This window comes from Dunckerocampus dactyliophorus, chromosome 10 (assembly GCF_027744805.1).
Source record: "Dunckerocampus dactyliophorus isolate RoL2022-P2 chromosome 10, RoL_Ddac_1.1, whole genome shotgun sequence".
Lineage (NCBI taxonomy): Eukaryota > Metazoa > Chordata > Actinopteri > Syngnathiformes > Syngnathidae > Dunckerocampus > Dunckerocampus dactyliophorus.
In genome coordinates, this window is record NC_072828.1 from 1,494,562 (window position 1) to 1,507,900 (window position 13,339).

Sequence of the window (13,339 nt, forward strand, 5' to 3'; positions counted from 1 at the left end):
TTAGCAGACTTGCACGTCTTACTTGAGACTCGACTTGGACTTGCACGTCTTTACTTGCACGTCTCTACTTGAGACCAGACTTGGATTTACACGTCTCTACTTGACACTAGACTTGGACGTCTCTACATGAGACCTGACTAGCACTCGTGTGTCTTTATTTGCGTCCTGACTTGGACTTGTGTGTCTTTACTTGCGACCTGACTTGGATTTGCGCATCTCTACTTGAGAATTGATTTGGACTTGCACGTCTGTACATGCGACGTGACTTGGACTTGCATGTCTCTACTTGAGACTTACAAAACATTGAGCTTCTCCCTCCTCTGGTTAATAGTTACTTTCCCCAAAAAGAAACTGAATTAGTAACAGAATTACTCCTTCATAAATGTAATTAGTTACCAGGGAGAGTAACTATTGCATAGATGTTTTTGGAAAACCTTCAGATATGTAAAAAATTAGCTGTGTAGTGGCAAGATGACTTTCCCACTAGAGCAATGCACACCGCTCAATGACTAGCTATCTAGCTTCCTGTGTAGTGCTGTGGTGGGGAACAAGGGAGTGCATCCAGATGCTTGGTGGAGGTAGCAGTTATTTTTAACTGTGTTACTTCCCAACAATAATAAAAGCGCATGCAGAGGTAGATAAAGCAGCTGGATGCTGACCACTCATACGTCAAATGCAACTACTGCCATCTTGTGGAGTTACTTAAAAAAAAAATATTATATATATATATATATATATATATATATATATATATATATATATATACATACATACATACATACATACATACATACACACACATACACATCAAGAGGTTGCCTACAGCCACAGCTGTACATGTTTGTTTTAATTTGACACCGCCTGTTATTTTCTTATGTCGACGATGCGCTGAAATTAGATGCCAGTGGGAGCATCTGCAGTCAGGTTACCCATTTTTACCAATCAGACTACCAGCCCTGGTCACGGGGTCAATATCATCACAAGTGCTAATAAGGTCACATGACACACTTTGTTACTACTGAGGTGTGTGTGTGTGTGTGTGTGTGTGTGTGTGTGTGTGTGATGAGTAGCAGCATGTTGGCTGTGACTGAAGGTCCTATTTTGACCACACACACCACCTTGTCAACCTACATCAACCTGTGTGTGTGTGTGTGTGTGTGTGTGTGCATATGTAAATGTGTGTAGAAAGCAGTACAGTAATTAAAGCGCCCTTCCCTGCTGATTAGAGGCTGCTTCGTTAACATACACGTGCACACTAACCCAAAATCACAGCCACTGACCCACTAAAGACACTTTAATTAGCCCTTCTCTTTCTTTACTTCCCGACTCATCTCTCTCATCGCTCCATACCTACCCACGCTGCCTAACCCCCCCCCACACACACACCCTCCCGCCACACACGCAGTTGTAGCTCATCAGTGCTAATCCCTTCCCTCCGTCTCTTTCCTGCCGTCTAATCCAACATCTATCGCAATCCCGCCACCGTCTCTGCAGCCAAAATACACAAGTAAGCCTGCTATTTCTGGGCCGCATCTATTTGTGGGCCCAGATAATTGGGCAGCCCCACACGTTTGTGTGTCAGTGTGCGCGCTATGCACATACATCAGCACTCAGTATGTGTGTGTGTGCGTGTGTGTCACATCAACAGTGAGAAGCCCATCAGCGGCAGTCTTTCATCACATGAGGTGTGTGTGCAACCTTAGCACGACTGTGGCCATTATGTCATTTGCAAACATATAAAGCCTTACATATGAGTACTATTTTTGCTTTGCTTCGCCAAACTGAATAAACCTAATGCTTTTGCAAATGTGAAAGGTCTCCTACTATGCAAAATGGACACATCTTAGCTCATTCACTACCAAAGATTTATTTATACGTTTTTATAAACCCAAAGGCCCGATCCCAACAACGCATTTTTTTGCGTGACAGGCAAAAAGAGGCAATGATGAAACTCTCCACGAATGCACGTCACTTTTAGAGCAATTGTACGCCATAAAAACAGCCACAAGGTGGCAGAAGTGCATTTGATAAGAGTTTGGCAGGGATCGTTTTCAATGGAACAATCACACATGACAGGAAGGAGGAAGTGAGGGAGCGTGGAGGAGTTGGGTCTGGGACCAATGAATCGTGATAAACGAGGGACAACTGTATAGTCAAACATCAATTTTCCAATGCCAAGTTTTGCTATGATTTGGTTTTGGACAAAAATTTGTTTGTTTGTTTTTTCCATACAATCGCAGGTGTCGTGAAATATTGAAACAAACCAGAGGATATGTGATTTCAGGAGAAATTGCGTGTGAATGCGTGAGTTGAATGAAGAGATGAAGGGGGAAAACAAAAAATGAGCAGTGTCCAATGGCCCATTCATTTTTAATGGGAAAAACTTTATGGAATATTTGGAAAATCTGGATTGCTAAATCTTCCCAAATGAGCTGAACGATTTGATGCTTAAATGGTGTGAATTGCTTGAAAAATTAAGGAGGAATTAGGACAAAAAAACGGTGGAATAATAAGTGAGAATTTTGTGTAAAACCAAAAATAATTGTTATCTGAAAAGTAGGCAGCCTGAATATTCTGGACGTGTTGATTAGTTTGATGTCGGAATGGCTTGAACCGGTTGAGAAATGTGTTAGCAGGAACCAACTGATACGATTTTACAGAAAGTGAGAATTTTGCGTAAAACAAAAAATGTTGCCATCTGAAAAATAGGTAGTCTGAGTGTCCTGAACGTGTTGGACGGTTTGACGTCAGAATGTCTTGGATTAATTGACAAATCTGCACGTTGAAAGAAATCTTAGAAAAAAGGTTAAGTAGTGTTCCAAAGATGTGTGAATTTTGCGAAAAATGACAATTTTTGCACTGTAAAAATGGTCAGTTTGAAAGCCCTGAACGAGTGGAATGGTTTCACTTTGGAATCGGTTGTGAAACGTGAGAATTCATTTTCAATGGGAAAAATGCTGTGGAATTTGGGGATTTTTGGATCTGGGAATCTTTGAACGCGTCGGTACGCATTCACACAACTAGTTACTGAATGCACGATATATCATTCCGCGGAATCGAGTGCCCAGTCAAATGATTTAGCATTGTTTTCTGCTTGTAAAAATAGAAGTATTCTCTATAAAATGTATTTTGGTGAGTCATTCTGGGTGTCTGGAAGGCATGAATTCGATTGAGATCACATCCTGTGAAAAAAAAGTGCTTCAGTTTTCATAGATTTCGGTCAGACCTTTTGGAACGGATTTATTTTGTGTATTTCAGAAAATAATTTGGCAAATAGACGGAAATAGCTAGAGTACATAGTCCTTTTCCACACAAAGAAAAACAACTCCCCAAAAAAACTTTTCCTGGCCTCCTTTGGCCTCGATAAAGCTTCCATTCTTGGCGTTGGCAGGTATTTTTATCATGAACTTTTCAACCATTTTCTCCTTGACTTCCTAATCCTTTGTCCCTACACATTTGCTTGAGGTGAAACTTTTGGGCAAACAATCTGTGAATATATTGAATCCCAAATTTGTTGGGTAGGATTCAAACCTGACAGTGGGTGCGGTCCAATCGTTTGGTTCTGCAGTGAATGTCAAATTTGCACATCAACACACAAAAACACACAATAATTCACAAACCCACTTGTGCATGAGGCCAATGAAGAGCTTCCTGTATCCACCAGTGACGGGAAATGGCATGGCTCATAGCGTTCCTGCTCTTGGTTCTTCCCGTTCCAAATCTTTTCCTGGAGACCCGACACGGGCTGGCGGTGGAATGAAATCTCAAGCTTTTCTTCCTGATCGGAATCTAATCTATTCATCTATTATTGATATTGTAAGGTGTGCCTGGCAAGAGGGCACCGCACCAGCTGTTTTTGGAACACAGGGGGGGGGGGGGATCGGTATTGAAATAGCGCCAGGAGACCAATGAAGAGGCGGGATGACTCACACGCAACAAATCAAATCAAAACAGGTGGTGCAGGGAGCTTCTGCAAATATTTTGGAATGACTTTCCAAAATAATACTTCCCCATACATCCACGTACAGGGGTGTGAAAAAGTGTTGGCCCCCTTCCTCATTTCTTTTTTTGCATGTTTGTCACACTTCAATGTTTCAGACCATCAAACAAATGCAACACAACATGCACTTTTTAAATAAAACTTTTTATTATCCAAAGCTACATGTCCCTGTGTGAAAAGGTGATGGCCCCCTAAAGCTAATAAGTGGTTGGCCCCCCTTAGCAGCAACAACTGCAATCAAGCGTTTGTGATAACTTGCAATGAGTCTCTTCCAGCGCTGGGGAGGAATTTTGCACAATTGTTGTCATTCAGCCACATTGGAGGCTTTTCCTTTTGAAGGTCATGCCACAGCATCTCAATAGGATTCAGGTCAGGACTTGGACTAGACCAGTCCAAAGTCTTCAGCCATTCAGAGGTGGACTTGCTGGTGTGTTTTGGATCATTGTCCTGCTGCAGAACCCAAGTTGCTTTCAGCTTGAGGTCACCAACATTCTCCTTCAGCACAATTCATGCTTCCATTTATCACAGCAAGTCTTCCAGGTCCTGAAGACCATCACACTACCACCACCATGTTTTACTGTTGCTATCATGTTCTTTTTCTGGGAGACACACACCTTGGTTGGCCGGCCATTCCTGGGAAGGTTCACCACTGTTCCGTGTTTTGGCCATTTGTGGATAATGGCTCTCACTGTGGTTGGCTGGAGTCCCAAAGCTTTAGAACTTTTTCCACACTGATAGATCTCAATGACTTTCTTTCTGGAAGGGGGCAATCACTTTTTTACACAAGGCCGTATAGGTTTGGATTTTTTTCCTCCCTTTCTCTATTTCAAAACAGCATAAAGTCTTCAGTTGTGTTGTCATTGACTAATATTTACATTTGTTTGATAATCTGAAACGTTTAAAATGTGACAAACATGCAGAAAAACGACAAGCCAGGAAGGGGGGGGCAAACTTAGCCAAAAAGTTCCCCTCGCATCCTGTGTGTGCACGGTATGTTTTCGGCTTCTTAGGTCTAGAAGAAATAAATTCAAGGCTAACTGGTTAGGTTGGCTAGCTCGCTAACTTGCCAGCTAGCAGCCGTCTCAGGTCCCTCTAGCATAAGAGTTGCATTGTAAACAATGACCAATAGGAGTCTAAAGGTGACTATAGGGGTGTTATTTCATGTCTGTAGGGCTCTAATAATGTTAAAAACTGTATTTAGAAAAGTCATAAACAGGTTTTCTATGCTCCAACTACCAAAATATTCCATTTATCAACATGGAATTCATTTATGGCGGTCTGGAACCAATTAACCGCTATAAACGAGGGACGGCTGTATTCTACACTGGTCACTAGGTGTCAGTAATGTTACATTGATGACACAACAGCCGTCACCGGAAGTACAGGTATTTACAGAGCATGAAGTACTAAAGAACAACAACAAGATACTCTCCCAATGCTAACGTGTGAGTCTATGTCTTATTATGTCTACTTAGTGTAAAGGTGACTGTAGGGCTGTTATTTCATGTCGAGAGGGTTCTAATCATGTTTAAAAAAATTATTTTGAAGGTCATAAACGGTTTTCTATGCTCCAACGCCCGAAATATTCCATTTATAAATAAGGAATCTTACTGAATGGAAATTCACTTGCAACGGTCAATCGACTGTTAAGCGGTTATTATGCCGCTCCCTAGTGAGGACATGCCTCAGTCTTCAACGTCTCACGGCAGGGGTGTCCCAAGTGCGGTGTTTTCGGCCATAGCTCATTTTTATTGGCCTTGGGCATATTGTCACAAAAAAATGGTATTCATATACTGCAGTATTAATGAGGTTCAAGTATTAGAAGATGTTATGCTAAATTGCTTTGTCAGCTATAACACCCAGCTAAGACGTGGATGTTTTGCACAGATAGCTTAGCATATGTTGACCTATGATGGATTGCTTTTACCATCTTTAATGAACAAAATGTATCAAAGAGCGCTAAAATGTTCTTGCAACATGGTCTAAACAAGAAAACACACACACACACACACACACACACACACACACAAGGTTCTGTAGTAGCCACACTGGTTGAAGACTGGAAACGGGAGGGTGTACCACAGAAGTTTGAAGTAGGACAAAAAAAGTAGGAGGCGGGGGGGATTGGTGGGATTTTGACCAGCTAAATTAAAGCTGGATGAGAGGGTAGGAGTGGTGGCAGGCGCGGGGGGGTGGCGCTATGTGACGGTGTGCCAAGAGGTGATGAAAGAGCGGTGCCGCAGCCAGCCCAAATCCCTCATTCAAAAGGCATTCTTCACGTATTCCTGCACACCGACCAGCTAATACACACACACACACACACACACACACACACACACACACACACACACACACACAACAAGGCTGTCACAAGATCTCACGCTCACAGAAAATAACTGTCTCGTGGGCACTGGGCCTGGGATGGTGATAAATGAATGAATGAATCACCCAAATTAAACAGGAGTGGATAATCAATATATTGCCATGTGCATGCGTGTCTGTTTTCCAACAAACAGGCAGGAAGAGGGTTCATTCTGTGCATTGCTTTCAGCACCTCGGCGCGTTTGTTCCACAGAACAGCGGCATGAACAGAGTGGGCCCTTTTGTCAGTCGTACAGTCTTTTTGTCTCGGTGGGTGGAGGCGGGGCCGCTAGCATACACACACACACACTGCAGAAGAGTGTAACGTAGTAGAAATTCTATTGGCAGATTGCAATATATTGTCATATATTTTATTCGGGGTGTCACAGCGATACACAAGATTGGGTCCACGAGACGAGATCTTAACAATTTTAAGAAAAATACAATGAAAAAATATGAGTGTCTCACAGATTGACGCTAAACAATATCATTGTCAACATTTATTGAGAACAAATAAACCACAAATGTTATGATAACACATCATAATCATGGATAATAACATATCACGATAATGCAATATTTACGTGAACTAGTTCAATACCAAAGACGTCGTTACGTTCTGTCTGTCGCTCTGCTGCCTTCTGGTTGCTGTGAACTCCGTGCCGCGGAGGCGGAGCCACCTGGTCGCACCTGCAGTCAATGACCTACCTGAACCTCTGAAGCGTGGCAGCAGCAATCACCAGTTGCCAGATTGCACCCCCAGCTTCACCTGCTGACCGCTCCCTTCCTCGACCTGCACCCTTGCCTTCTGGCTTTTAGTATTCTTGTTCGTGAGCAGTATTTCCCGCTCTGTACCTCCAGCAGCTACCTGTGTTTCTCATGCTAAGGCTACATTGTTTCCTGCTGGGCTTTTCCTGCAGTGTTTTTTCGTTCCTCGTTTGTTGTCTTTTTTTTTTTTCCCTGCCAGCCTTTGCTGATGGTGTTTTTGGTTTTTCCATTTTTGGACTCATTTCTGTGTTGCTTACCGTGGTACCTCCCGGTGAGGACACCCTTTGTTCTATTAAATATTTTTTGCTACTTCGCGAACTCTGTTTCTCTGCACTGGGATCCACACGCGCATCGACTAGCGCGAGCCCGAGCGCCCGATCCCAACAGCGTATTTATACGTCTTTTACTCTTTTTTTTCCCCATGAAGTCTACAAGGTAGAAGGAGGCACTGATGCAACTCCAGAGCAGTGTTAAGGCCATAAAAAGGGCCTCTAGGTGGCAGAAGTGCACCATGAGAGGAAGGAGGAACACACACGACAGGAAGAGGAAGCAAAAAAGCGAATGTATGACTGACAAGAGGTCTCACTCCATTGTTCTATGGAACGCTGTTGTTCTATGAAGCGTCTAAGTGCTGAACTCTCTTCCTGCCAGTTTGAGGCAAGAGATGAGTAAAAAAGACACTATGGAGGACGGCAAAATTATCCAGTTCATTTTCATTTATTGAGTGATTAACGCATTTATCACAAGATTTTTCCTTTATTATTATTATTTTTTATTATTTACGCAAAATTTGTCCTTTATTATTTATTCATATTTATCACAAGATTTTTTTCTTTATTATTATTATTATTTTTGTATTTGTTGCTATTTTTCCTAGATTATTCAAACAAAGAACTATGAAGAAGAAATCTTCACGTTTGAATCTTCTTGCGAGATCTTGTGACACGTGACTTAAAGTTAAAATCTCGTCATCTCGTCCCCGCAGACCCAATCTGGTGTGTCGTCTCGTGACACCCCTGCTACACAACCCTGCGGTTATACTAGCATGCAAGCATGTGCAGTATCATGTAATCCAACATGACATGCTAGTTTGCAAAAACATGAAACCTGGGGGGAGCGCGAAGGGATTAACCACAACACAATGCCTTTGGGCAACAACTGTCACTCAAACACACGCACGCACGCACACACCTGTGGTACTGGGTCTGCAGGAACTGAAACTCCTCTTTGATGCGGTCCAAAGTCTCTGGGTATGTCAGCTTCAGCGACTGGGGGGTCCCCGATGCTGCAGCGGCCGCCGCTGCGGCTGCCACCACGGAGGCCGAGGACCCCGGGGGCGGCTGAAGAGGTGCCTGAGGACAGAGAAGAGACCATATCTGAATATAACACAGCACTCTATACAATAGCAACAATTACAGCAACAATGGGGCATAAGCATGATGATCGCACTGATCGCATGCAGGGTGGAGAATGGGGATGGGGTGGGTGGGTGTTAGCGGGGGCGCTGGAGTGCCATCAGCAGCCGAGACAGATGTGAATGGGTCACAAAGACTTGAAGCACTATGGGATTCTTAGCCAAATGAGCACACATTGTTTCACCGCAGCTCTAAGACGGAGAAAGAAAAATGCATAGCGGTGGGGGGGCGGGGACCCCATGAGGGCTGGAGAGCTCTCGGAACCCCTGCGCCTCGGCTCCCTTCTCTGCGGGGTCTGCAGTAATTAGGAGACTACGAGCAGAAGTGTAATGCTGCGGGACAAGCAGACAAAAGAAGGCTGAGAGCTGGACGATGAGGGTGGCGGGCGGGCCGGGGCGGGGCGGTGCGGTTCTCCGTCTCTCTGAGTCTGTGTCCGCATCACAGAGTTCACTAGCCGACGGAGACGCACCGGTTCTCAAGCTCTGGCGAGGTCAAGTAGTGCGGCGAGGTTGGTGAAGTGATAGCACCGACTTCAGCTATCGCTTCAAATGTAACCAGCACACCATGTGTGGAGAGATTGTCTACTTCTAAAACCTCATTCTGTACGACTTCATTTTTAGAACTTTACTAATGTTTGGAGTGCATGAGAAAGTGGAAAGGAAGACACCGCTCTCTTGGACCACATATACACCTGATCAAAATCTTGAGAGCAGCTGAAAAATGGCAAGAATGTACATTTTGCACTGTTGGATCTTAAGGAGGTTCCAAGTTGAGGTTGAAAATGCAAAGAGGTGAGACAAAAAAGCCATTTTTGAAAAGAAGCATAAAAGGGTCCTTGACATGATTTTACCTTAGCTTAAATATGTTCTATATTGCTTGCAATTTTGTTCTACATAGTTTGTTTTTTTTGGTGGGAAATTTTGCGAGCTTCTGTCATGGAAAAGGGGGCATTTGCGGAAGTGACGTCGGCACAGGTGTATACGCTTCTACACGCGGGTCGTCGACTTAGTTCGGTTTGTTTTTCATCAAAGTAGTAGTCATGCCAAATCATCATGTTGCCGCTTGCTGCTCAGTGTCCAAGTGATACTGCAAGGTAGTTTTCTTCTCCGGAGACGACTGCAGTGGACAAAAGCAGCTACAGCCAAATGGACGCATCAGCAAGCATGCCGTTCTTTGCAGTGATCATTTCACTGATGACTGCTGTGAAGGAGCACCTTTACAGGAAGTATTTGGCTTGAAAGTACACAGTACTTACACAGTACACACATTCGGATCAGCTCTGCAAAAATGTCATAATGAACTTAATCACTTAAATCTCGAAATAAAATTGAAACAACCCAATGGGGGTAAGACAAGAGACAAGAAAAATAAGAAACAGACTAAAAAACAAATAAATATGGAACAGATCACGTCAAATATGGAGTCCAATAATACATAATGAATAACAATAATAGCAACACATCAATATTTAATTAAGTCCAGTCCTGGGCGTGTTTTATGCCCCCCCCCGTTGTGTTGAAAAGCCGCATGGCGTGGGGGGAGGGGATGATCTGCTCAGTCTTTCAGTGGAGCAGGGCGGTGATAGTAATCTGCCACTGAAACTGCTCTTCTGTGGGGAGATGATGCTGATAACACAGGAAGGGACACGACGACCCATGTCAAAGGTGCCCCAGAACACAGCGAGTCATGTCTTATTTATATGTTGTGTTCTAAACACTCTGCCACCATGGCGACAAGCATTCAAAGCATTCTACGCATTATAGAACACACGCCATAGAAATGCATGGATGTTGACGGCGGCAGTGGGGGCAGCAGCAGCTAAAAAAGGCTATAAACACCCCCTTTATGCTCATTAAGAAGGCAGTTTACAACAATAATTGAAGGATAAGCAACTCCGAGGTAATTTACACTTACCACTCTGTTTTGAAGCCGACCACTCTTCATCACGTGTCTCTTCCTCGTCAGGCACGCTAGTCCCATCGTCAGTGGTTTGAGCAAATACGGCTTAATTCCCTGTTCTGCAAGCTCTCTATTTCATCTCCAGATGACACATCGCTCAAATCTTTGCTATAATCACCATAAACATCTTCTGTTTGTTTACTTGACCTAAGATGAGCGCTTCGCCTACGCCGACGTCACTTCCGAAAACGCCGCTTTTCTGTGGCGGTCTGAACATTTCTCCCGCCATAACTATACTATAAATACTATATATATATATATATATACACACATACACATATATACACACATACACACATACATACATACTATAATTTTTACAAATTTACCGTCCGCTTTCAAAAAACGAACAACGCACAACATAATTTCCAAAAATATATAAAACATATCTAAGCCAAGTTGATGAATCATGTGAGGGACCCTTCAAAGTGAAATAGGCTGTTCATCAGAGCACAGCCTTTAAAAAGCAAAATGTTGGTAAAAATGTGTATTGAATGTGACTTAGTGTCAGGTATTCACACTGTCATGATCTCTTGATGGCAAAGGCAACAAAGCTTTCTGTCTTTGAAGGCGGTGGGATTGTTGAGCTGCATAAGCAAGGCCTCCCTCTCGCAGCGCGCCATTGCTGCCGAGGTTAAACGCAGTAAGACAGTCATTTGAACCTTCTGAAAAACATCCTGAGGCTTGTGGAGCAAAAAAGCCAAGTGGTAGACCCAAAAGATATGCACTGGAAGATCCCATTGGCTGTCCATCCTCGGCCCAAATGAAGTTTGTTCCAGGTGCCGAGTGCAGTCCAATAACCATCAGACAAGAGTTTCAAGAACAAAAAAGGTCTTCAAAGGCCTGGTCTCCTTCAAGGTTTGGAATTTGCAGGAGAGCACCAAACATGGGACATTGAAAGGTGGAAGAAAGTTTTATTCTCCCTTGACGGTCCTGATGGGTTCCAACGTTACTGGCATGACAAGGAGATCCCACCTGAGACGTTTTCTACCATCATGATCCTTCAATGGAACAATGGAGCTTCAGGTTGCGCGGGGGCGTCAAACGACAGGGGGCCATGTGAAGATGTGGCAGGGGTCATCCCTCATGACTGTGTGGTCATGACTGGCTTTTCAACAGGACAACTCTGCACTTCACAAAGGACTTCTTCTAGAGGAATAAGCTCACTCTTTTGGACCATCCTGCATGCTCCCTCATCTAAATCCAATGGAGAACATTTGGGGATGGAGTTACAAAAATGGACATCAGTTCCAGACAGTGGAGCAACATTCCCATTGGCCTCCTGGAAACCTGGCATCAAGCATGCCCAAACCAACAAGAATGGCACAGCTACTCATTACTCACTCCTTTTTTATACATTTTATTTCTATTTTAGGTTTTATTTTGAGTTGTTCTCTTAAACTTTTGATGAGCTGATGAACAGTCCATTTCTATTTAATGCTTCTTTTTTGTCTCGCTGTCATTTTCTTCTATTCAAGCTCTACTTAGAACCTCCTTAAGGTCCAACAGTGCAAAATGTACATTCTTGCCATTTTTCAACTCGTCTTAAAATTTGGATCAAGAGTGTAAACGGATATTCTGGCTCTGGAACATAAGCCCTGCAAAAAGCCGAGAGCTACTGTACTTGACCAACATGACTCAAAATAATCCAAGAAGTCAGGAATGTTGCAGTAATGCAAAGTTAAAAGTGATGGTACACGTCAGCAAGCTGAACCCACTTTCACTATGATTCAGCTTTCTGTACAGCTTTTAAAAAAGGAAACGTGTGCCGTTTTGGCAATTTTGCCCATCATCCACAATCCTGATCTAAGATATGAACACATACGTCTTTCCCTTCTTCCTGTGTCATAGCGATATAACTGATCTTATTTATGATGTATTGTGTAAAACTAAGACAGGAAGAACATCAAATTAAAAGCACTTAATGAATACAGAGCCACCATCCACCAGTACCAGCCTGGACTTTGTTTTTCAGAGAGAAGATTATTACGTCACTGTTTGAAGCGTGCTAGCATGAATTAACTTGCTGTTGTGCGCCGAACAAATATGCCTATTTGCACAAAACGTCATCAAACCTTACCTTCATGCATTCCCACAGAGTATCAGCATTCGGGAGCAACATGAGGTGGAAGAAAAAGGGTAAACACGCAGAATGGTGCGTCCAAGGACCGTCACACAAAGTGGGATGGGGTCACCGCTCAACAAGAGCAATAAAAATGCAAAAAACTATGGGATTTGTACCTGTATATTTATTTTAAATAAAATAATGTCCAGTATTTCCAAACTTGATATGCATTCACATGAAATTGGATGTAGTTATTCGTATACTGAGAGAGTGCCCTCTGTGTTTTTTCCTCATCCAATTTCCAATACTTGACATAAAAAATATAATTTATTTTACTAAAACTAGACAAACATTTTGAGTTTTCATCGACTAAATCCCTATCACATATAGAAATGACTAAAATGTAACTCAAACAAGCAGCATTTTTGTCCAAAAGACAAAAACTAAGAATAAGAAAGGGCCAAAAACAACACTGCCTTACGATGGAGTGCGGAGTTTCCCTTGGGAGGTGGCTCTGTCACTTTTCCCTTTATCTGGACATGTCGTCACGCAGCTTTGCAAGCTTTCATGTGCGTTGCCAGCTCCGCCCCACCCAGGCATTTGTTCAATGTACTTGACGTCTTTGTGAAACATGGACTACAGATGAATCATCCAGTCCGGCCACATGAAGAGATCTCGGAACCCCATCTGCATCCCTGCCAAACTTCCCCTCCCAGTGGATGTGCAAAGAAACACACGCTAAAACTTGTGTTCCGTCTAATAGGATCATAA

The 13,339-nt window shown here is 43.1% G+C and overlaps 1 protein-coding gene across 4 annotated transcripts in view; it reads right to left on the reverse strand.

The window, feature by feature from the left end:
* Positions 1-13,339, reverse strand: part of tle2a (TLE family member 2, transcriptional corepressor a) — a 69,399-nt gene that overhangs the window by 29,533 nt on the left and 26,527 nt on the right. For all 4 annotated transcript variants that reach the window (XM_054789652.1, XM_054789649.1, XM_054789651.1 and 1 more), the window contains exon 2: positions 8,321-8,481. In XM_054789652.1, the coding sequence (XP_054645627.1) occupies positions 8,321-8,481 (161 nt within the window). The remainder of the gene's footprint in view (positions 1-8,320; positions 8,482-13,339) is intronic.